This window comes from Pelobates fuscus, chromosome 9, assembly GCF_036172605.1.
Source record: "Pelobates fuscus isolate aPelFus1 chromosome 9, aPelFus1.pri, whole genome shotgun sequence".
Taxonomy (NCBI): Eukaryota; Metazoa; Chordata; class Amphibia; order Anura; family Pelobatidae; genus Pelobates; species Pelobates fuscus.
In genome coordinates this window covers 155,841,199-155,862,706 of record NC_086325.1, presented here as the reverse complement: position 1 = coordinate 155,862,706, position 21,508 = coordinate 155,841,199, and the positions used below count along the sequence as shown (strand labels likewise).

At 43.5% G+C, this 21,508-nt stretch overlaps 1 protein-coding gene across 1 annotated transcript in view; it reads right to left on the bottom strand.

The window, feature by feature from the left end:
• Nucleotides 1-21,292, bottom strand: part of RAB14 (RAB14, member RAS oncogene family) — a 28,304-nt gene extending 7,012 nt beyond the window's left edge. Inside the window, exons 1-3 of the mRNA XM_063432825.1 lie at nucleotides 21,112-21,292; nucleotides 3,238-3,289; nucleotides 1,220-1,278 (exon numbers count right to left, since the gene is read on the bottom strand). Of these exons, the coding sequence (XP_063288895.1) occupies nucleotides 1,220-1,271 (52 nt within the window). The 5' untranslated portion in view covers nucleotides 1,272-1,278; nucleotides 3,238-3,289; nucleotides 21,112-21,292. The remainder of the gene's footprint in view (nucleotides 1-1,219; nucleotides 1,279-3,237; nucleotides 3,290-21,111) is intronic.
• Between the last annotated feature and the right edge of the window lie 216 nt (nucleotides 21,293-21,508).

Genomic DNA, 21,508 nt, shown 5'->3' with positions numbered 1-21,508 from the left:
TAGATGGTAGATTTGTGTGTTTGGGCAGTGCAGTGTCCCTTTAAAATATTGACTTTCGCCACCAAATACTGTAAATTGTAATATAATTATATATATTAGTAGGAATCAGTGGTTGGAGTGTACAGACTCCACAGACCTGTTTCATACAAAAAGAAGGAGCTACCATCTGCAAAAACATTTTTCCTTCAAATCACTATCCTTTACACCGTGTGCATCATGGCAGGTGTTAAAAAATAAATAAATAAAAAGGACACAGAAAATGGATTGCATCCTAATTCATCCTACATGTGATTCATTGAATCTGCAGGAAGTTATTTTTAAGGAATAAATCAGCCTGAGTCAGAAGCTGTAAAACATTACACAATCTGCTGAGACAGGTGTGTTAATGACATTATCATGAAACAAATGGAGAAAGTCTACATACTCCCTAGAGAGGCTTTAATTCTGCAGTCATACAGAGGTGTAAGACTCGTGGTTTTTAAAGTAGCACTAACATTAAAAATGTTACTTCATTATATTTTGAACAGAGATATATATATATATATATTTTAAAGGCCATATAAAGTCTTGGCAGGCATGTTCTTGCTGCAGTTCAAGCCACCCACAGCGAGATCATCAATTAGATGATGCTTCTCAGAGAAGCATTGCAAAAAATATGTAGTTTGAGTACCAAATCGCTGCACTCCATTAATCCAATGCTCCACATAGTGAGCCACTAAATCTAATGGTTTTCAGGAAGTTTTCAAGAAGTGTGTAGGGAGGCTGTGTGAGTCACAGCCAGGGGAGGTGTGACTAGGGCTGCATAAACAAAGTGATTTAACTCCTAAATGGCAGAGAATCGAGCAGTGAGACTGCAGGGGCATGTTCTATACACCAAAACCCCTTTCATTAAGCTAAAATTGTTTTGGTGTCTATAGTGTCCTTTTTATGTACATGCACCTAGGAGATTCCATCCCTGAGTAGGTGGAAGAAAGTTTCAGGAAAATATGTTTCAATCCATACTGCTAGAGATCGTCCGGCTCGGAATGTAGTTTGTTATTTGATCTGTGGATGGACTGCTCCCTATAAAGATCAAAGACTATGTTCCCTGAACTGGACTTTCAAATTCTTTGCAATGAGGGGACCTTTCCTGTAACCAGCAGTCTAAAGTAATGTTGTGCATGTTGTCATATGGAGAAAAAACAAAAACAACAGAAACCACCAATGAGATGTAACTTACCGATGATTATGTATTTAAAGATGTACGAGTAGTTGTAAGGTGCAGTTGCCATTGTGGCCCTAGAAGGAAACGACATAAGGTTTAAGAATACATGGCTTATAACAACAAATCTAGTTATTTAAAATGCTTTGCTAGGACTCAAAGGTTGTCAAAACTCCCTAGAATCTCCATTTATCTCTAAATGCCATAGGTGTGTGCAACACTACATAGCCATGTGTTGAGCACATTCCAATTAATGCATTCCTCCCGATTCCCACTACGCACATGTGTGATCAGTAATTAGAGATCAGGAGATTCAGCAGTTATGTCCCAGTTGTGCAGCAGAGAGCAGGCAGTCTCTCCGTGCTGTAATGGCAGAGACAGTTTCTGGAACACACTTACACTCTAAAACAGCAATGTAACAGCACTGCAAATAAATTCTACAATGTCACTTCTTCTGGACACCGAGACCAGTTTAGTTTTACTCATAGTATTTTGACTAAAAAGCCATTTTAATTTTAGCTATAATTTAGTCATCTGAATGGTTTTAGTTTTAGTCGAGTAAAATTGTAAGTCGGCAAAATTTAAAGGGACACTATAGTCACCAGTGCAACTACATGGATTCCTGACCCTATAGTGTTAACACCACCATCTAGCCCTCCTGGGCCCCTCATGCCTCCATAAATATAGTAAAAATCTTACTGTATTTAAGCCTGAAGCTGTAAATCTGCACGCTGTTAGACTCAGAAAAACAAGCAGTCTGCTGACATGTGGTAGCCTGATCCAATCACAGTGCATCCCCATATGATTGGCTGAGACTGACAAAAAGGCAGATCAGGGGCAGAGCCAGCATGATTCAAACACAGCCCTGGCCAATCAGCATCTCCTTATAGAGATGAATTGAATCAATGAATCTCTTTGAGGAAAGTTCAGTGTCTGCATGCAGAGGGAGGAGACACAATGCTGCCATGTGCTCTGCTGACAGCAGATCTGAGTGGATGGAGGCATATTATGTCTCCATCAACTCGGAGGTCCCTCTGGTGGCAATCTGAGTGACTGCAACTGGAGGTGTCCCTAGCTTTCAATGTAAATACTGTATTTTCAGAAAATACAGTGCTTACATGAGAAAGGCTGCAGGGAGCTATAGTTCTCACCTGAACAACCTCATTAAGCTGAAGTTGTTCAGGTGACTATAGTGTCCCTTTAACACTGGAGACCAGGAATCCCAGAAGTGGTCTTCACCACACAAAAAAAGCTAAACGTGAAGGAGAATACTAAATCCCAGATCAGCATGATACACTGTGCTTGTCAAGTTGTATGCACAGGCCAGTCATATTTAAAGGAACACTATAGTGTCAGGTATACAAACAAGTATTCCAGACAATACAGTGTTAAAACCATTTAGGTAGCCAGCATCCTTTCACCCTCCAATAAAAAGGGTTCAAAATCACCTTTACTCCTGTGCCGCAAGGGTCCGCCACTGTTGGCTCCGCCTCCCTGCCTGACATAAAATTGATGATCTCAGTCAATTCAATGCTTTCCCACAGAAAAGCATTGGGAGACTATTGCTCATATATGGCAAAAGCTGCACCGCGACAATCAAAACCTCCGCAAAGAGATGCATTGAATTAATGCATCTCTATGAGGAGCGTTCAGAGGAGATGCTGAACATCAGTGAAGCACATTGCAGCACTAACCCAGGAAGCACCCCTAGTAACTGTGAGTGACGGCCACTAAAGGTGTGCCTAGGCAGTTCTGTAAACACTGCCTTTTCTGTGAAAAATGCTTGAAGGGACATTCTATACATACCAGAACCACTACATTAATCTGTAGTTGCTCTGTTAAGTGTAGTGTCCCTCTAAGTTTCTATTGGAATGCCATACACTCAGAAGGATACACAGGAGACAACACAGGCAAGATGTGATGAAGGCTCTTTTGAAGCGAGCTTGCAATCTATGAGGTTTGCTCAAGTGTCTGTTATTAATGGATGTATTAAACATTACATTTACACAATAGAGTAGGGGGAAAAAATAGGTTACCTTATAAATTACTGTGACACAAACAGGATTTGTAATCTTTAACTGAACAAGTCTGCAGAAAAAAAAAATGAAGATGTTTATTCAATATTTGGCAGTGTGTTAAGCAACATATAGCAGGTTTTGTAGAATGCAGTGTTCTGAAAAAATAGCTTGAAAATGTACAATCAGTGCTTACTTTATATCATTATAACAGTAAACTAAGGCTTTAGTGCAAGGAGATAGCCTCTACCAGTATCAGTACTTTCATAGGGGTTTTTAATGTTCATCTTGTTACACCGTTTTATTTATATAGGCGTGAAAACTACATCAGTGGGCTTAAAGGGCTATACCAACCACAAATCAGTGTTAATTAAACATGGCTTATTTTTCAGTAAGAGTAACCCTTTACTGTCCTGCTTATAATTTTATTTTTTTATTTTTTTTTAATATAAAAAGCTAAAACTTAGCTTTGAAAGCTGACGCAATTCCCTCTCGCAGAAGTTCAGCTGAGGGGAGGACGTGGGCTGTGCCACTATTAGTCCTGGCTGCCAATATGTAAAGACATTCAATATGTACAGAATTGACATTGACTCGCCTGGAAACCTTGCTCTGAATTGACCAATGACATTGTATGAGGTGGAGTTACAGGGCTATATCTATGTATGCGCAGCTTTGCATATTGTAGACTACAAGCAGCATGGCCAGCTCAGCATGGCCCAGCTGGTAAAGGGCCATGCTGAGCAACCCTTTACCTCTGAAATCCAAATGGGGATATTCAAAGTGCATGAACCGAGAACAATGGGATGTCTCCGCCATTGCTCGGTAAGAGAAAGTGCAAAGCAAGAAGATTTGCAGCATACAGAGGAAATACTTTGCCAAGTTTGAAAGGGTTAGTCAAACCTCCATGACCAGCTCTGCTTTTAGAAATAGTCATGGAGGAATCATAACTACTCCAAGTGCGCTGGCGGCAGACACAATCTCCATGTACCCCTGCAGGCAGCACACCTACAAGGAAGCTTGAATTTTCCCTCCATTGATCCCTCCCTGCTTCTCCAAAATTGTTAATACTCGCATGCAGTCCGAGCTGGTTAAACTGGTTCAATCAAATGCACTATAAAGTTACAAAATGATTGAGAAAACGATACAAATAAAAAGAGTTGGGAGAGATTTCTTAATGTATCACTTGTTTGTTCCAACCTCAAAGGTCTCCTTTAAAGATAAGGCTATTAAAGGCATCTTGCTTTAACCTTTCCATTGTTCGTTCCATCCACTCATAAAGCCCCTCCAGTGAGCAAAGCACAATGCATTATTGGTGTGTTACCAAGCCACTCACTAACCAGCCCCCAATCAGTGTAATCAGACAATTGATGTCCTCTAGATTGGGAGAAATAGATATTGGTAATGAGGAAGAGTAAATTCTGCATTATCAATACTGCTGCAGAGGAAAGCCATGCTTTCTTTGTCAAACCACTCCAAAAAAAAAAAAATGTATGGGGAGGGAGCATATCAGTGGGAGAGCACCCATGGATTTTGTAGCATAACAGCTACAAGTCTGCCGTGGCAAAGCTCTAGCTCCTTAAAGGAAGAAACTGTATTTTAGAGTTACTTTGCCTCTTAGCCCTACCTCCACATTGTAAACATTTTTTTAAATTATAAGATTTAACAGATTTCAGCAAGTTCTAGGACACCAGGGTCTTGGTTTAATGAGCAGGATGAGGATGATGATGATGATGCTATATAGAACGTCTTGGTGGGAAGACATGGATAAGGTTTAGATTATTCATTATTAAAAAGGAAAAGTGACCGCATGTTTAAACACATATCTACTGATCAATAGACAAAGTATAAAGCATTATTGAGGTTGAAGATAAGAACATTTGAACACTACTTGGCTATTACCCAAAGAGAACACATCTATCATATCCTGTCGTTACTGATGTACCGATAAAAGAAGGAACGTTTACAGGCTAAGTATGGCAACCAAGAATCAGTTCCTTCCAGGTCAATACAAGCACATTATCGCTTTTTAAAAGGATAGGACAGCAGGAAAAGACAAGGATCAGATGCCTAAATACTGGGTTTGTTTTTCCCCATAACCCTCAAAGGAAAATTATCACCAAAACATAATAGGTCAAAAAGTTTCTCTGGTGAGCATGGCAACACTATAAAGTGTTTCGACACACAGTCCTACCTATATATTTATAGTGAACAGAAGCTCTCTGAAGTCATAACAGAAATAAGACAAAGTCAAACAATGCAGCATAGTTCTCCTGTAAAAGGCCCCTGCAAGCACAAGGCACAGACCTCAGTGCCCCACCACTGCACGCACAAGGCACAGACCTCAGTGCCCCACCACTGCACGCACAAGGCACAGACCTCAGTGCCCCACCACTGCACGCACAAGGCACAGACCTCAGTGCCCCACCACTGCACGCACAAGGCACAGACCCCACCACTGCACGCAAGATATGTTACCTACAAGGCAGCAGCTCCTGGATTAATAATAGATGTCGTTTATGATTCACAATACAATTAAATTATCATAGCATACTAAATATAGCAAGAAGCAATAAGATGATCCTCCCAGAAATGTTTAGGCAGGAAAACAAATAAAAAATACAAATATATAACTACGTGTTTCGTCTGTGATCTCAGACTTCCTCAGGAGTAAAAATGAAGTGCCTCAAATCTTCTGAGAACTGCAGAAGATTTGAGGCACTTCATTTTTACTCCTGAGGAAGTCTGAGATCACAGACGAAACGCATAGAGTTATATATTTGTATATATATATATATATTTGTATTTTTATTTGTTTTCCTGCCTAAACATTTCTGGGAGGATCATCTTATTCCATATTGATGGGACATACAGAATTGTATTGATGGGCCCTTTTACATCTTTTAAATTGTAAGTGCAACCATTAAAGCTGATTTTATACTTTATGACAGTGCTGTACTATGCTGTTTTTTATCTTTTGCATGCAATATCCATCATCCTAACTATGAGGAATTCGTGAGAATCTACAAAATTGATGAGCCTGAAAACCACTTCATTTTGTGTGTGACATGTAAATAAGGGGCTACTTGTGAATTAACATTAATCTCCTCTGAGCGTGTTCTTTCTTTATTTTATAGGTTTAGGTATATCCTCCAATGGCAGTCTGAAGGACCTCCAATGGCAGTCTGAGGAGTGGCCACTAGAGGTGTTCCTAAGCTGTAATGTAAAAGTTTTATAATAAAAAGACTGCAGGGACTGACTATACTCATTGGAAAATCTACAATAAGCTGTAATTGTTCTAGTGATTATTATTTTTAGTTAACTAGTCCGTGCCCTGGGAGTGGGTGCTACTAAAACATGAGAGTGCTTAAAAACAATAATGGGTGGGAAACACTTAGGGGCTGGAGGGGGACACTTGGTCTCACATTACATTTTTATACAACCCCCCTTCAAGAGGCACAGGCGGGACTCTATGGGGGCAAGGGATCCTGTGCCAGGTCCCCTTTTATTGGATTAGGAACTGGGCTGCTAACCATTTAGTATAAATGCCCCTACTCACACCACAGCAAAAGATTAAAATTAAGAAAAGGAAGGGATTTTTGTAATTGTGGTCTTTCAACTTCTTAGTAGATAGCTTCCTAATCCTTATGAGATTGCCATAAGGATACCAAAAAGGAGATATTTACTAAACACAGCTCCCTAATTTGGTACTCTTATATACTTACCTTATCCCAGCACCTATGTCCCTCGCGCCTGGTCGATGCTCCGCCCCCTCCTGTGTCCTGCCACGAGCAGCGGCATATGCTGTGCTGAGCGTGAGGACGTCTAGCGCCAGATAACAGAACAAAAGTCCATTATGGTCCTGGAAGCGCCCCCAGTGGCTGTCTGTTAGACAGCCACTGAGGGCAGACTTAAAGCTGCAATGTAAACATTGCAGTTTCTTAAAAGGAACACAGCACCCAGACCGCTTCAATGAGCTGAAGTGGTCTGGGTGCCTACATTGTCCCTTTAAGGATCACCTACTTAAAAGGACACTATAGACACTTTAGCTTGCTGAAATGCTTTATGTGTGACAGGTGTGTCATCTTTTTCTCATTTTACAAAATGTGCAGATGTTAATAGAGATTGGCACTTTTCTAAATTTACGTTGTTACAACCTCTGGCTTACAAGCAGTCAACTAGGCATGTTACCTCCTGGTACTTTAACTCAGTGAAGCTAAATTCAAGAGGTATTATTTGCCCAGAGCACTTGCCATGCAAAGATTTCTTACTGGGCTGCGTTGGGAAGTCTGTGATTGGACACCCACAGAACGTCTCGGCAGGTTAGATGGGGAGGGTTTGAAAAGGCAGCATACAAGACAAAGGAAAAGGGCATGCATGTTTTCATTTGGGATTTATCCTCTAAATATATAGTGTTTATTTTGTATTTGGGCAGTTGAGTGTCCCAAAAAAAAAAAAATGTCAACCTTTTTTTTGTTTTGTTTGTTTTTTAAAACAAAAAAAATGTCAACCTTTTTTTTGTTTTGTTTGTTTTTTAAAACACCTTCTGTACACCATGGGTAAACAAAGGAGGTTACAGGAAGTGAGAAGGGCCTTACTGAAATAAGCTCATATTGCATGTTTTACAAGAAATAAAAAGTGATTAAATACAGTACCTGCTATATATATATACACACACACACACACACACACACACACACACACACACACACACACACACACACACACACACATGCATATACATATACATACACACACACACAGCATCATTAAAGCTAAAATGTATCCACATTACGCTGGCAGAGTTTTGCAGGAAATTACTGGAAGAAACAAGATTTGCCAAGTTTTTCTATAAATTCTTATACCAGCATAACAAATTCATCTAGCAGCACAATAAAAAGACTTACATTATTTTGCAATGTAAAAGCAGGTTTAAGAGGACATGACTTGCCATAATGCTAAGAATGTCATGTTGCCGTCACAAGAAGCTAAAGCAGGGCCTGTCTACCTGTCACTGTCAGCGGTGAGGAGATGGGAGGGCTACGGCACGGTCTCTGGTGTTCCTGGTCAAGGCCAGGAGGAGGCGCTGTGCTGTTACATCCTCTCTGCCAGGGCCAGGGGAACAAGGGGAATACTAGAGAGATTGGTTATTTGGACCTTAAAATTTGAAATTCACCTTGAATAACCCTGCAATGGTCTAAACTGGAAACATTCTCCAAGCCAGCTGTGCTTTCCACTCTGGTCTTAAATTTAAAAATCACTTTTGGAACCCTTTAGATTTTCAGCAAGAAGGAAGGAGAAAAAAAAAAAAAAAGACTGAAATGTCCTGTCATTTGGGGCAGTGGTCCTGTCAACTTAATCGTTCTATGTAAAACATTGCTTTATTGTACGAAAACCAATGTTTACATTGCAGGGTTAAATGTCTAACAAACAGCCACTAGAAGTGCGGTCTCCTCTAAAACAGAGAAACTCTGTCCTCCAATCAAATGCTGCCCATGAGAAACAGTGAATTGGACAAGATCAAGGAAGACGTCAGTAGACATACAGACATCTCCAGAGGCAGAGCGCAGGGTTACAAAGGAGGAATTTTGTAAAAGCTACCTGTATTTACTAATCCTTGAAAGGAACCCTAGTTTACCCCTTAAGGACACATGACACGTTATGATTCCCTTTTATTCCAGAAGTTTGGTCCTTAAGGGGTTAAAGTGGCTCTTTCACCTCTACACACTGAGCCTTTCATAAAAAACACAATTTCATTGAAACCCTAACGCAATCAAAAGATAGAACACAAATAGAGACAAGGGCGAGGTTGATCAAATTTGACAAAGAGGCAGGTAAGAGCTGATGGAGAGTGCCATCTTTGATCTGCGGAAGAAGCAATGGTCTTGCCCAACCCTCCATAGATCTCAGTGTTGTACTCTCATGTACAAGCGAGATTATCGCAATGACACTGCTCTTTACGTACAAAGTTAAAGAAGCTGAAGAAAGAAGACTATGAGATCCTTTGAGAAAGAGATTCATGTAAGTAGCGCCAGATAACAGAACAAAATACCTTCCACCACACACAACGCAGGCACGCCACATCTGTGAGGACACACTAAGGTGCCATAACGGTTGCCAGAGCATATATACTAAGGCTATAAACAGGCATTTTGTGCTGTTTACATTAAGACAAAAAATATTCACCCAAATCTCATTATATCACCCTCCATACTATTATAACGCTTCCGCTGGGGGTAAAAAAAACTAAATTATTCTGTGAGAAGAGACACTTTACAAAGCAAACAGGTAGGAAAGGGGTTAAAACGTGTTGTGTGTAAACCAGTTCTCCAGATTGACAGATGAGTAATCTTGTAAAAACATCCTGTTAAAACCTTCTCAAAAAACAGGTTTAACCAACCATCCGAATAAAATGACAGAATAGGTTCTGAGGGGAAAATAAAAAATAAAAAATTAGCACTCCAATTATTGTTGCACTGCACAGTGTCTATCATCAGGTCAGAGGGCAAACATAATAAACTTATATGGGTGTTTGGTTAGGATCCAGGAATCTAATAAACATAGCTGGTGTACGCAAAACTGACCCTCTTTGTCCGATTTTGTTGCAACCGTATTGATGGAAACTAGTAAAACATTACCGCAATTTACAGTTTAGATTTTCGTGTACATTAAAGGAACACTCCAAGCACCATGACCACAACAGCTTGACCGCTGTCCGCTGGGCATTACTCCCTGCCTCCACTACTGCTACAGGAGAACGAAAGTTCTCATAGATAAGCTTGTTGGTGCTTAACCACACTCAAATGTATTTACTACTCATAATGGGAGTGTCATGACACTGCCGGCACCATAACCACTGTAGTATGCGGACGTGGTAATGGTGCCTGGAGTGCTTCTTTTAAAAGTTGTTCCAGTAAAGCAGGAATGTACTGGTGCCCGAATCCTTTAAGATATCCTTATGCTCATGGGAAATTCTCCATTAGATGCTCAATTACGCATGCGCACGGCCGGGTCATCATAGGATGGTGAAGATGCCACAACATGAAAATGCAGCTGAGCCAATTTTTTTTATGTCTTGTAAATTAGTTACCGGTGAGTGCCCCTGTGGACTGTTTGGTAGCGTTTGAGTCAATAAACTAACAGTAAAAAGAAAAATAAAGAATAAAGCATCATTTGCATATGACTCTGGTAAGTCAAACAGAGTATGGGTTAGGCCAAGGTAAGATGAGTATTACTCCCCTCCAAGGGAGATCAGCCCAGAGCTGAGGAGCCCGATGGGGTGAAGACCTCTACATTCGCCACATCCCATTGGTGAGGGGGCCTGACCGGGTTGTTAGTGGCTGTATTAGCCGTTAGTCCTAGGGAGCGCTTGAAAGTATCTGCTTCAGATAGGGAGTCAGCCTGAATCTCCGGCCTTCCTTTATGGCAAGGAGAGCCCTGGGGTATCCCCATTTGTAGGAGATTGATGCAGCTCGCAGTTGGGATGTCACTTCTCTCAGGGTTGCACGCCACTGCAAGGTCGGTCGACTTAGACCCTGGAAGAAGGTTAGCGAGTGCTCCTCAAATATGTATGGTGATAGATCTCTAGTGGCTTTCAGGAACACCTCTTTGTCGCTGCATGACCTAAAGCACAGGATAACATCTCTTGGTGTCCGGGTCTTGCCGACCCGGCAAGCGAACTAGCCCTTCAAGTAGGAGACCCTTTGCCTGTCTAGGCATTAAGTCGGTGGAGAACAGCCTCCAAATAAATTGCAGCAGCTCCGCCCTGATCGTTTCTGGGATCCCACATACCTTCAAATTGTGTAATCGAGCGCTGTCCTCTAGCTGCCCAATACTGGCATTAAGGTGCTCGCAGGTAGAGCTGAGGTTGTTTATTTGTGTTGCCAAAGAGTCTTGTTGGATTCTGAGGTCTTGAATATCCTCTTCCGTGGCCTGTCAGTGTGCTCAGGTCCTACCGAAGCACTGCTAATTCAGAGGCAAAGGCCTTTAGGTCTGAGACAATGATTGTGAGGTCTAACTTTGAGGCCACTGGGGGTTCACTGTCGCTGGACATGTCCCCGGTATCTGTGGGGTGGGGATGGAGCTTCCGAGAGGTCAATATCCTCATCTGAGACCATAATCAACCTCTGGAACGAATCTGAATGGAGGTCGGCCATCTTGGGCCTGCTCGGCTGAGTGAGCAACAGGCACATTTCCCTGGTCTGCCCGTCACTGGGCCCCCGGGATTGTTTCCCCATGTTGTGCTGGAGTTTTTGGCAGACCGGTATATCTCAACCTGATGCGTGGAGCAGCCAAAAGCCGAGGTAATAGCACAAAGTAGCGGGAGCTCATGCGGCATGCGTCCGCTTACCTCGCTGGTCATTCTCATAACCGGAGCCAAGTTTTAAGCGCCCCAGTATAAAATAAAAGCATCTAGTGTGGTGAATTAACTAGGAACGGTCACTTCTCTGAAAGTGACATTTCTTCATTTAATACTCTACCATATACAAGTAACTAGTAATTATCTCTACATTCCCTGTTATAAGTGACAGATGGCCTTCCTCTTCTGGAAAGTCAGCACTAACGCTCTTGCAGTAACAGCATGCTCTTGTCCAAATCAGACTAATGAAACGTTCAGACCGGAAAACTCAATCCTATACGCAGATCCCCTCCCTTCCAATCACCGCGGGTGCTTTTTCAGTCAATGTGGTTAATTTACAAGGCAACTGCAAATTTTAGGAAAAGAAAGGCGGAAAAAAAAAAAAGCAAAGACCTGGAGAAATTTTCCAAATATGCCACTTTGACCGTAAATCTGTAATTTCCTGGTCAATTGACCACTACTCCCAGAATTACTCCTTTTATTACTATATACGTTGACTCATTACCTAAACAATGCAGTGTAGGTTCATTGCTCTGATATAAGCTTCTAACTTTCAAGAGTGAGCCACACAAATGTCATGTGATTATTTGACGTCATCTGCCGTTTAATGCTAACGGCTGCAGCAAATCAAACCAAAAACCACAAGAAAAGACATTGCCATTGCGCAACTTCTTTTAAAGGGACATTAAAGCAACACTCCCAACCCATAAGTCGTTACAGTGGAAGGAGTGCCTGGGTGCTGTCTTACCTTCAGGGGTAAATTGTTTTTGAATACTTTAATCCTTATATTGACCCCCTGGCACCCATCATCTCTGCCTCCCATAGATAACAGAAAGGTTTGCTTTGACAGCCAATGATAGGATGAGAGTGTATGTACAGTATGTACTATTACTCACAATGGACGACCAGTGATCGGATGAGAGCATTAGTCAGGGACGAAGACAAACTTTCCTGTATGGTGGCCGGAGGAGGCAGTTTTCAGGCATTGAAGGGACAGCTTCTGGCTTAAACCATCAAACAGTGATAGCATTTATGTGAGAAAGTCAACACTAAATGCTTGAAATGCAAAGCTCTGTACACCATGTGCAATATAGACAGTTTATAAAGCACCAATATATTCCAGAGTGCTGTACAATCAGGGAAAATAGACAGTGCGGCATAAACAAACCAATGCAAAGGGGCCCTGCCCATTAGCGGAGATCTAGCATTTACAGCTCTTTTACACAAAGTGCCAAGCTAGATGGTACATGAGCAAACAAAAATAACACAATGACCTATAGTGCATAAATATGGAAATGCAAACTACACTAGTAAAGAACTGAGCGCAAATGTGGAAGTCAATCTGGCACTTTAAGCAATGCTATAAACACAGGGCTTAAAATTCTTTGCTACTGGCCAAGCCTTAAAAGCTACGCATCGCTGCAAGCCATAGCAAACCCATCAAGAGTGGATTTCTACTCATCGAGGCAAAATATTCCCTCAACTATGGCCAGTGAAGAGTGAAACTTTTGAGCCCTGCTATAATCGTCAGATCTGGTTTTTCATAAAGATAAAAGGATTAGTTTGCCTTGGGAGCAATTATAGTTTTACTTGGCCTCTGATCGCTGCAAAGGTACAGCCGTGCTCTGACGTCCGTGGGTCTAACACTGCTGTAAAACCCATCCATTCCCATAAATGCCTAAAGTCCTTGTATATGTTATGATGCAAGGATTTATACTGCCCGTGTCTCCATTCATTATATTACCTTGATTGGATGTGATTTACAAAATCACAATAGCAGGGGTGCGGGGTCTGACCGCCAACGGGATCAGATGTGTTTCGTCTGAGCTCCCGCTCCAGGGCCCGAGCAACGGGGCACCGGGGACACCAAACTACATTGGGGGCTCCGATGACCCCCAGCCACTGGTGAACGCGATGATACCGCTTAAGACCTCACCCGGCACCGACGGCACACCGACAAGGACCCAGAGCTAGCCGGGATGTCTGGCCGGCGTCACACTCTCCCCCCCCCCCCCTCTGGACCAGGGGGGGGGGGGTTATCCCTGTCTGCAAGGGCACCAAGTCACACCAAGCCGGGCCTACAACAACCGCCCGGGAGTGAAATATTTACCGGGCAACGTTCCTAAGATGGCCGCCGCACACCAGCCATGTGCGCTCACTCAGCACCATCAGACCACCAAGGCCATGCAGGCGGACTACACTAGGCAAATGTACAGTCCAAGGGCATCAAGCAGGGAGAAATGGGATGAATACAGGGCGGGAACAAACCCTGTAAAGCAACCCCACAGAACCTAGAATTGCCTGCCCCGAGGAGAAAGGCCAGAGGGACTGAAACGCCTAGTTACCCTGCCAGAAATAATCTTCCCTACCAGCCCAGACCTAAGCCACCGTAATCACCGTCACAAGCCAACAAAGCTGCACAGGAAGATGCCACTACATCACTGGGGCACAAGAGGCACTTACCAAGTACCGGAGTGGGCTGACACCCCAGACAAGGAACTCAGAGACTGCACCACATAATACCTGTGGCACCAGCCTTATTTTGGGATAACTCTGCGACACATGCCTGTCAAACATGCTTTATGACATGCTTAAATGAACTCCATCGTTTACGCAACGCCTGTTCTTGGACTCCACGACAAGCGTTAGACCTGCAAACTCAGTGGACTACGCCCGAAATTATGCATGGACGTGTAAGTGCACCAAACCCACTTTCTCATCTCACCCTCAACTAAAATGAATAATAGACACTGTATAGCGTATATTTCCAGGGGGAGTGTGAGGGGAATGTGTGCTAGCCATCTCAGTAACCTGGAACAAGTAGTGTCATAGCATACATAGAAGCCATCTTGTGATAAGGCCGCACTTAAAGGACCACTCTAGTGCCAGGAAAACATACTCGTTTTCCTGGCACTATAGTGCCCTGAGGGTGCCCCCACCCTCAGGGTTCCCCTCCCGCCCGGCTTTGGAAAGGGGAAAAGGGGTAAAAACTTACCTTTTTCCAGCGCTGGGCGGGGAGATCTCTGCCTCCGACCCTCCTCCGTTCCGCCCCGTTGGCTGAATGCGCACGCGCGGCAAGAGCTGGTCGCTCAATGCTTTATTTTACAATGCTTTCCTATGGACGCTTGCGTGCTCTCACTGTGATTTTCACAGTGAGAATCACGCAAGCGCCTCTAGTGGCTGTCAATGAGACAGCCACTAGAGGATTTGGGGGAAGGCTTAACCCATTAATAAACATAGCAGTTTCTCTGAAACTGCTATGTTTATAAAAAACTTCATTAAGCTGAAGTGGTCTGGGTGCCTAGAGTGGTCCTTTAATGCCTGTGAAGCGGTGCCATTATCCGGTTGTTCCGCCTTACTTGTATAAGCGCCCTAGCTAAGCAACTGATTCTATATAAGCGATTGTACACACGTTTTAGTTTTCCATAGCAAAGTCAGGAAATGTTTAGATACTAAAGCGATGTCACTCAATTTAAATATAACTCTTAAGCTACAGTTAATAATTGACAAAGCAACTTATTATGACAGTAGTAGTTACCTAGCTTGTACCTAGCCTGTATTACTAATTAAAAAATTGTGCGCTTAATCTAAATGCTGTACAACAGTGAACAACTGTGTTTTTAAACTGTTTGCATTTGCTGTTGTGGCATGGTTGACATGCGACTGTTATTTCATGCACAGTAAAAAAAAAAAAAAAAAATATCACAATAGCAATAAGCACATCATCCGCTAGATTACATCCACCACAGGAGGAAGAATTATAAACAACTCTATTCCCAACTACCGTGTGCAGGCTCTTTCAGTGCAACAAACAAGAACATGTATTTAGCTAGCTCATCCATTGGTGAAACGAAAAAGAAATAACTTGCAGAGCTTCCCCTGACATATTCTCAAGGACGTAACTGCTGTAGAGTGCTGAACTTCATTCCATGGTTAAGCTGCATATTGATAGTAGTGGAGGATAATTCAGAGGAGTTTATTTTTCTTTAAAGGAACACTATAGGATCAGTAACACAAACATGTATTCCTGAACCTATAGTGTTAAACCCACCATTTAGGTGGCTTGCCTCGCCTCAGCCCCCTTAAAAGGAATTAATACTCACCTTAATTCCAGGACTGCGTGGGTCCGCCCCCTCGGTGACATCATAATTGCCGATTTTCAGCCATTCCAATGCTTTCCCTTGTGTTGAAATCGGCAAGGGGACGGAGCCAAATGCAGTTTTGGCCAATCATCACCTCCTCATAGAGATGCACTGAATGCAGAGCCTGGAGATGTTGAATGGCAGTGCAGCACTGAGTCAGGAAGCATAATCAGTGGCCATCTAATGAGTGGCCACTTGGAGGTGTCCCTAGGGGAAATGTAAATACTGCTTTTTCTCTGAAAATGCCTGAAGGCAATGGTTATACTCACCAGGAGAACTACATTAAGCTGTAGTTGTTTTGGTTACTATAGTGTCCCTTTAATTCAGTATATGTTAATTCTTTATCTAGAATCTAAATAAAGCATTGAGACCATAGGAGGAGACAGCCTGGACTGTCACTTTCAAATAAAGATGCAGGTTGTAAAACAGACATGTAACAATGCAGTTAAGTAATGCCACACATTCTCACAGTTCTAGCCTGATCAATGAGTGGCTCAGTCAATCAGTGGGTACTTTGTCTTCCTGCCCCCACACTAACAAACACAGTTTTAAAATCAAATCTATTTAAAGGACTTTAAGATCCTGTCTATAGAGCCCATATTGAAATTTTTTTTTTTTTTTTTTTTTTTTTTTTTTTAAATAGCTTCGAAATCCACATGCCATTTACAACCAATTATTTTGTTGCTTTTATTTTTGCCTTCTTAGCTACTGCTAATTCTATACAAGGGAGAAAAAAAAATATCAAGGTATTTAACATTTGAAAATATAGGGGAAACTCTTAACCCCTTAAGGACACATGACATGTGTGACATGTCATGATTCACTCTTATTCCAGAAGTTTGGTCCTTAAGGGGTTAAAGGAACCCTCCAAGCACCATAACTGCTACAGCCCACTGACATAGTTATGGTGCCAGGAATGCACTGGTACCCTACTATAGTAATTTTGACAACTTACCATATTCTTCTCCTATGATTTCCAATTTAAACTATATATCTTTCATGAAAATATAACATGGCAGTACATGGTGTAAATGTGCTTAGTTTAGTAAGTATTTTTTTTTTCTTCAAACTACTATATAATAAATAAAAATCTACAGCTTAAGCAAGATTATATGGAGCGATGAGAAATTTATTGGGGGTAAAAAGTCCATATTTCACAAATACAGTGGACAAAGATTGTATAAAATGCTGGAAGCAGTCATTTACAAGGTCAATAAAAGAATTGGGTAATGGAAAATGTCTTGGTAATTGCAGAATCAGTAACTGCTGTGCACACATAAAAGTTTGAAATATTAAGTGAAAATATCAAAGCAAATGCTACTTTTGTTCCATATTATCAGCAATTCAGACTTCCTGGCTGCAGGATCACTACCATTGTAGGGACAGGTTCACATTTTTCAGAAATTATGTGCAACTTAAAACCATAACAACACCTCTGACACACAATATATAGCAACAAAGAGTGTTAGTTGCTCGTGACGACTTGTTCCCCTGCACATCCATGGCAGGTAGCTAATTACTGCATCTACTCCCATAGAGGGGTCAAAACATGTGTCAATCATGCTGCCCCCCTCCCCAGTTATCCAGTAAGAAAGAAAAGATAGTATTGTAAAAACATACCAACAGCCTTAACAAGCCCATCAATGCAAAAGGTAAGCCAAGGTGAAGAAGTTAAAGGGGCATCACCAGCTCTATCCCACTTTTAACAGTCCAATTCTTGTTGAACAGTTTGACAATCACCTGGGTACCACTCATTGTCATTGCCAAGTCGTTTTCCCTGAAATCACTAAAGCAAAAAAGATCCTAATTTTGCATTACCAATATTAAACCGTTTGTGTTTGGAAGGAACTCATTGGTTGAGAACGCCAGCTGACAATCATGAGCTGCTGAATTCCAACCCAATTTGGCAAAATATACATTTCTAAAGCAGAAGGCAAACCCTCGCTTTAGCGTGATCACTGAAGAAGGGCCAGACCGGAAACAGCCTGGGGAACCAGGTCAGTTTCAGGCCATTTGAAACAGTTTGGCTCTTACAAGTGCAAAAGTCTCAGGGGACTATTGACACCATAACCACTTCAGAGTTTTGGTGCATATACTGCCCCTTCAAAATGTAGTATAAACACAATTCTTAAATCAGCATTTATGGTACACTCTAGTTATCCTGGGTACAAGTATGCAACTGACAAAAAAGTGTAATGTAAACATGTATAAATACGCAACAATGTATTAAGACAGGTGCATGATCTGATTGCACCTAAGAATCAGTTTGTTGTCTAAAGAATCCTGTATTTAAATGTTTGCGGTGTAATGAAAGATGCACATGCACAAATATATCGGATTTTTCATATAGGGCAAAAATATACACTGCCACAAGGCCCTCTGCGATCTTGCATTCAATTACACTAGTCATTTTTTTGTTTCCCTTGTGAATAGGAATAAATTATGTCTCTAAGCACACACACCCCCGTTAAAATCTGCCCAGGTTATAGAATGTGTACAACTCTACACTATATAAAAGAGGGCTAGGATTGGCTATGGGTCACTGACCTCTTCCTTGCTCCTGCAGATTTATTGAAATAACTAGGGACAGAATAGGATGGAAGTGTTACACATTATTGCTATAAACACACTACAACTGGTTGCAAATCCACCTTGAAATTTACATTTCAGCTATCACTGTTCAAATATTATACGGTGCAGACACGTGTGAACATAAACGTGTACAGGCCACAGAAATGGGGTGACAGTATATATCAATTTGTGCTGACAGATGAGCAACATTTTAATTGCAACAAAATTATCTTGATAAAAGCAGTTATTCACAAAATACAGAACTGTTGCCCAACAAAAGACATAGGCAACATTTGTAACAATTCTCAAAATTGGCTCATGTCTCAGCTTTGCTATTTCAGGCCCATTTTGCAACTCAGATTGTTTAGGCAACAAACCCCAAAGTTGTAAAATGCTGTCATTAATAAAAATCAAGAGGGGGCTTGCAATAATATATCCTCTCCCCCAAATGACCCAAGAAAAAAGGAGGGTTAATAACATTATTACAATTACACAAAGGAATTTTCTAAACGTGGATTATAAAGTAATGTATTATGGTTTTGGTAAGCAGGGTGGGTGTTGCATGGATTACAGATATTTCTGAATTCTGCAACACTTTAATAAAATGCCACACACAGAGAGCAGGGATACTCATCTGGCCTTCATTCACAAAAATCGCCAGCCACTCTCACACCTTAACCCAAGCAGGGCACACCCTATAGGGATCCAGATGCCATTTCATAGAAATTCACATCAAACTTGCACCATCCCTAAAAAGCTGCATGAATTTGCATTGCTGTCCCTTCCCAAACTAGGAGGGGCTGGGGTGGCTTGCCAATCGCTCAGATTTTAACGTGTGCTTTAATACATCAGTGACAAATCACTCTGCACAAGACAATTCCAGGATGGAAACACAACACAAATGACAATGTAGTGCTGTAGGTAAATAAAGGTGGCGACAGGCTTGGGGCCTAGCTAGCACTGATCCCTTGCTGGGCCTGAGCATGAACATAAACATGATCACGGGATCTGGCTCTTCCGGAAACTGTCAGCCCCGGTTACAATGCAGACAGCTTCTAACACAGTGATGGGGGGGCGCCCCGTGCTGGAATCCTCACTGGGGGTACACATTATATAGGGGGGGGAGGGGGCACGATCCTGGGATAAACTCTGACTGGGTATAGAGAGGTGACAGGACAAAGCCTGGGAAGATTAATGGGGTGCACACAGATTAACCCCTCCATGATACAGCACAGAGAGGATGACACTGTCCATGGATTGGGGGGGGGGGGGGGGGGCAGCTCATGTGATGCAGATTAATACTGTCCACAGGGTATATTGTGTGGTATATAGGGGTTAGGTGATCGTGATCATGGGGTAAAGGGTGTATAGGAGGTAGGTGAGCATGGTGTGTACATTGAAGGGTAGATCATGGGGTGCAGTGTGTATAGGGGGTAGGTGATCATGGGGTGCAGTGTGTATAGGGGGTAGGTGATCATGGGGTGCAGTGTGTATAGGGGGTAGGTGATCATGGGGTGCAGTGTGTATAGGGGGTAGGTGATCATGGGGTGCAGTGTGTATAGGGGGTAGGTGATCATGGGGTGCAGTGTGTATAGGGGGTAGGTGATCATGGGGTGCAGTGTGTATAGGGGGTAGGTGATCATGGGGTGCAGTGTGTATAGGGGGTAGGTGATCATGGGGTGCAGTGTGTATAGGGGGTAGGTGATCATGGGGTGCAGTGTGTATAGGGGGTAGGTGATCATGGGGTGCAGTGTGTATAGGGGGTAGGTGATCATGGGGTGCAGTGTGTATGGGGGGTAGGTGATCATGGGGTGCAGTGTGTATGGGGGGTAGGTGATCATGGGGTGCAGTGTGTATGGGGGGTAGGTGATCATGGGGTGCAGGGTGTATGGGGGGTAGGTGATCATGGGGTGCAGGGTGTATGGGGGGTAGGTGATCATGGGGTGCAGGGTGTATGGGGGTAGGTGATCATGGGGTGCAGGGTGTATGGGGGGTAGTTGATCATGGGGTGCAGGGTGTATGGGGGGTAGGTGATCATGGGGTGCAGGGTGTATGGGGGGTAGGTGATCATGGGGTGCAGGGTGTATGGGGGTAGGTGATCATGGGGTGCAGGGTGTATGGGGGGTAGGTGATCATGGGGTGCAGGGTGTATGGGGGGTAGGTGATCATGGGGTGCAGGGTGTATGGGGATAGGTGATCATGGGGTGCAGGGTGTATGGGGGGTAGGTGATCATGGGGTGCAGGGTGTATGGGGGGTAGGTGATCATGGGGTGCAGGGTGTATGGGGATAGGTGATCATGGGATGTATGGCAGGTAGGTGACCATGGGGTGCAGAGTGTATGGGGGGTAGGTGATCATGGGGTGCAGGGTGTATGGCAGGTAGGTGATCATGGGATGTACATTTAAGGGTAGATCATGAGTTTCGGGGTAATACCCTCTCCTGGTTACAGCTTGTACATGGTGACAGGCCCCATACAGGGAGCGGGTTATTGAGGGAGGTCTGGGCCCCATTAGATGTGACAGGTATCGGGATGCTGGGATGTGACAGGGATAGGAACAGGGAGCGGTATTGGGGTTCTGGGCCCCATTAGATATGACAGGGAGCGGTATACTGAGGTAGATGTGACAGGGAGCGGTATACTGAGGTAGATGTGACAGGGAGCGGTATACTGAGGTAGATGTGACAGGGAGCGGTATACTGAGGTAGATGTGACAGGGAGCGGTATACTGAGGTAGATGTGACAGGGAGCGGTATACTGAGGTAGGTCTGGGCCCCATTCGATGTGACAGGGAGCGGGGTATCGGGGAGCGGTATTGTGGGGTTACCTGTTCGGTATGTGCCAGCCCCTCCCTTCCCTGCAGCCGGCTGCCGATCTCAGTCAGTCTCTCCCTCAGCCTCCGGAAGCCGCTGTCTCTCTGTTTCCCTATCGGCTCTGGCTTTCACTCTTTCCCCAAGATGGCGGCCGCGCTTGCACGGGGTTTCCCGGCGCGCTCCCAACGGGCCGAGCTGAGGGAGGGGCCGCCGGGCCGGGCCGTGCGCGACTAACGCCCCGCCCACTTTACCAACTCCCACTCCCCCCTCCCTCCACCCCTCAACCAGAGCGGCGCGTGCGCGCTACCGGCGGCCGCCGCAGGACGGGGCACGCGCGCATCCGCTCGTCACGTCACTCCAACATGGCGGCGATGACGTCAGAACCACCCAGGCCCTTACCCCAAGAATGGC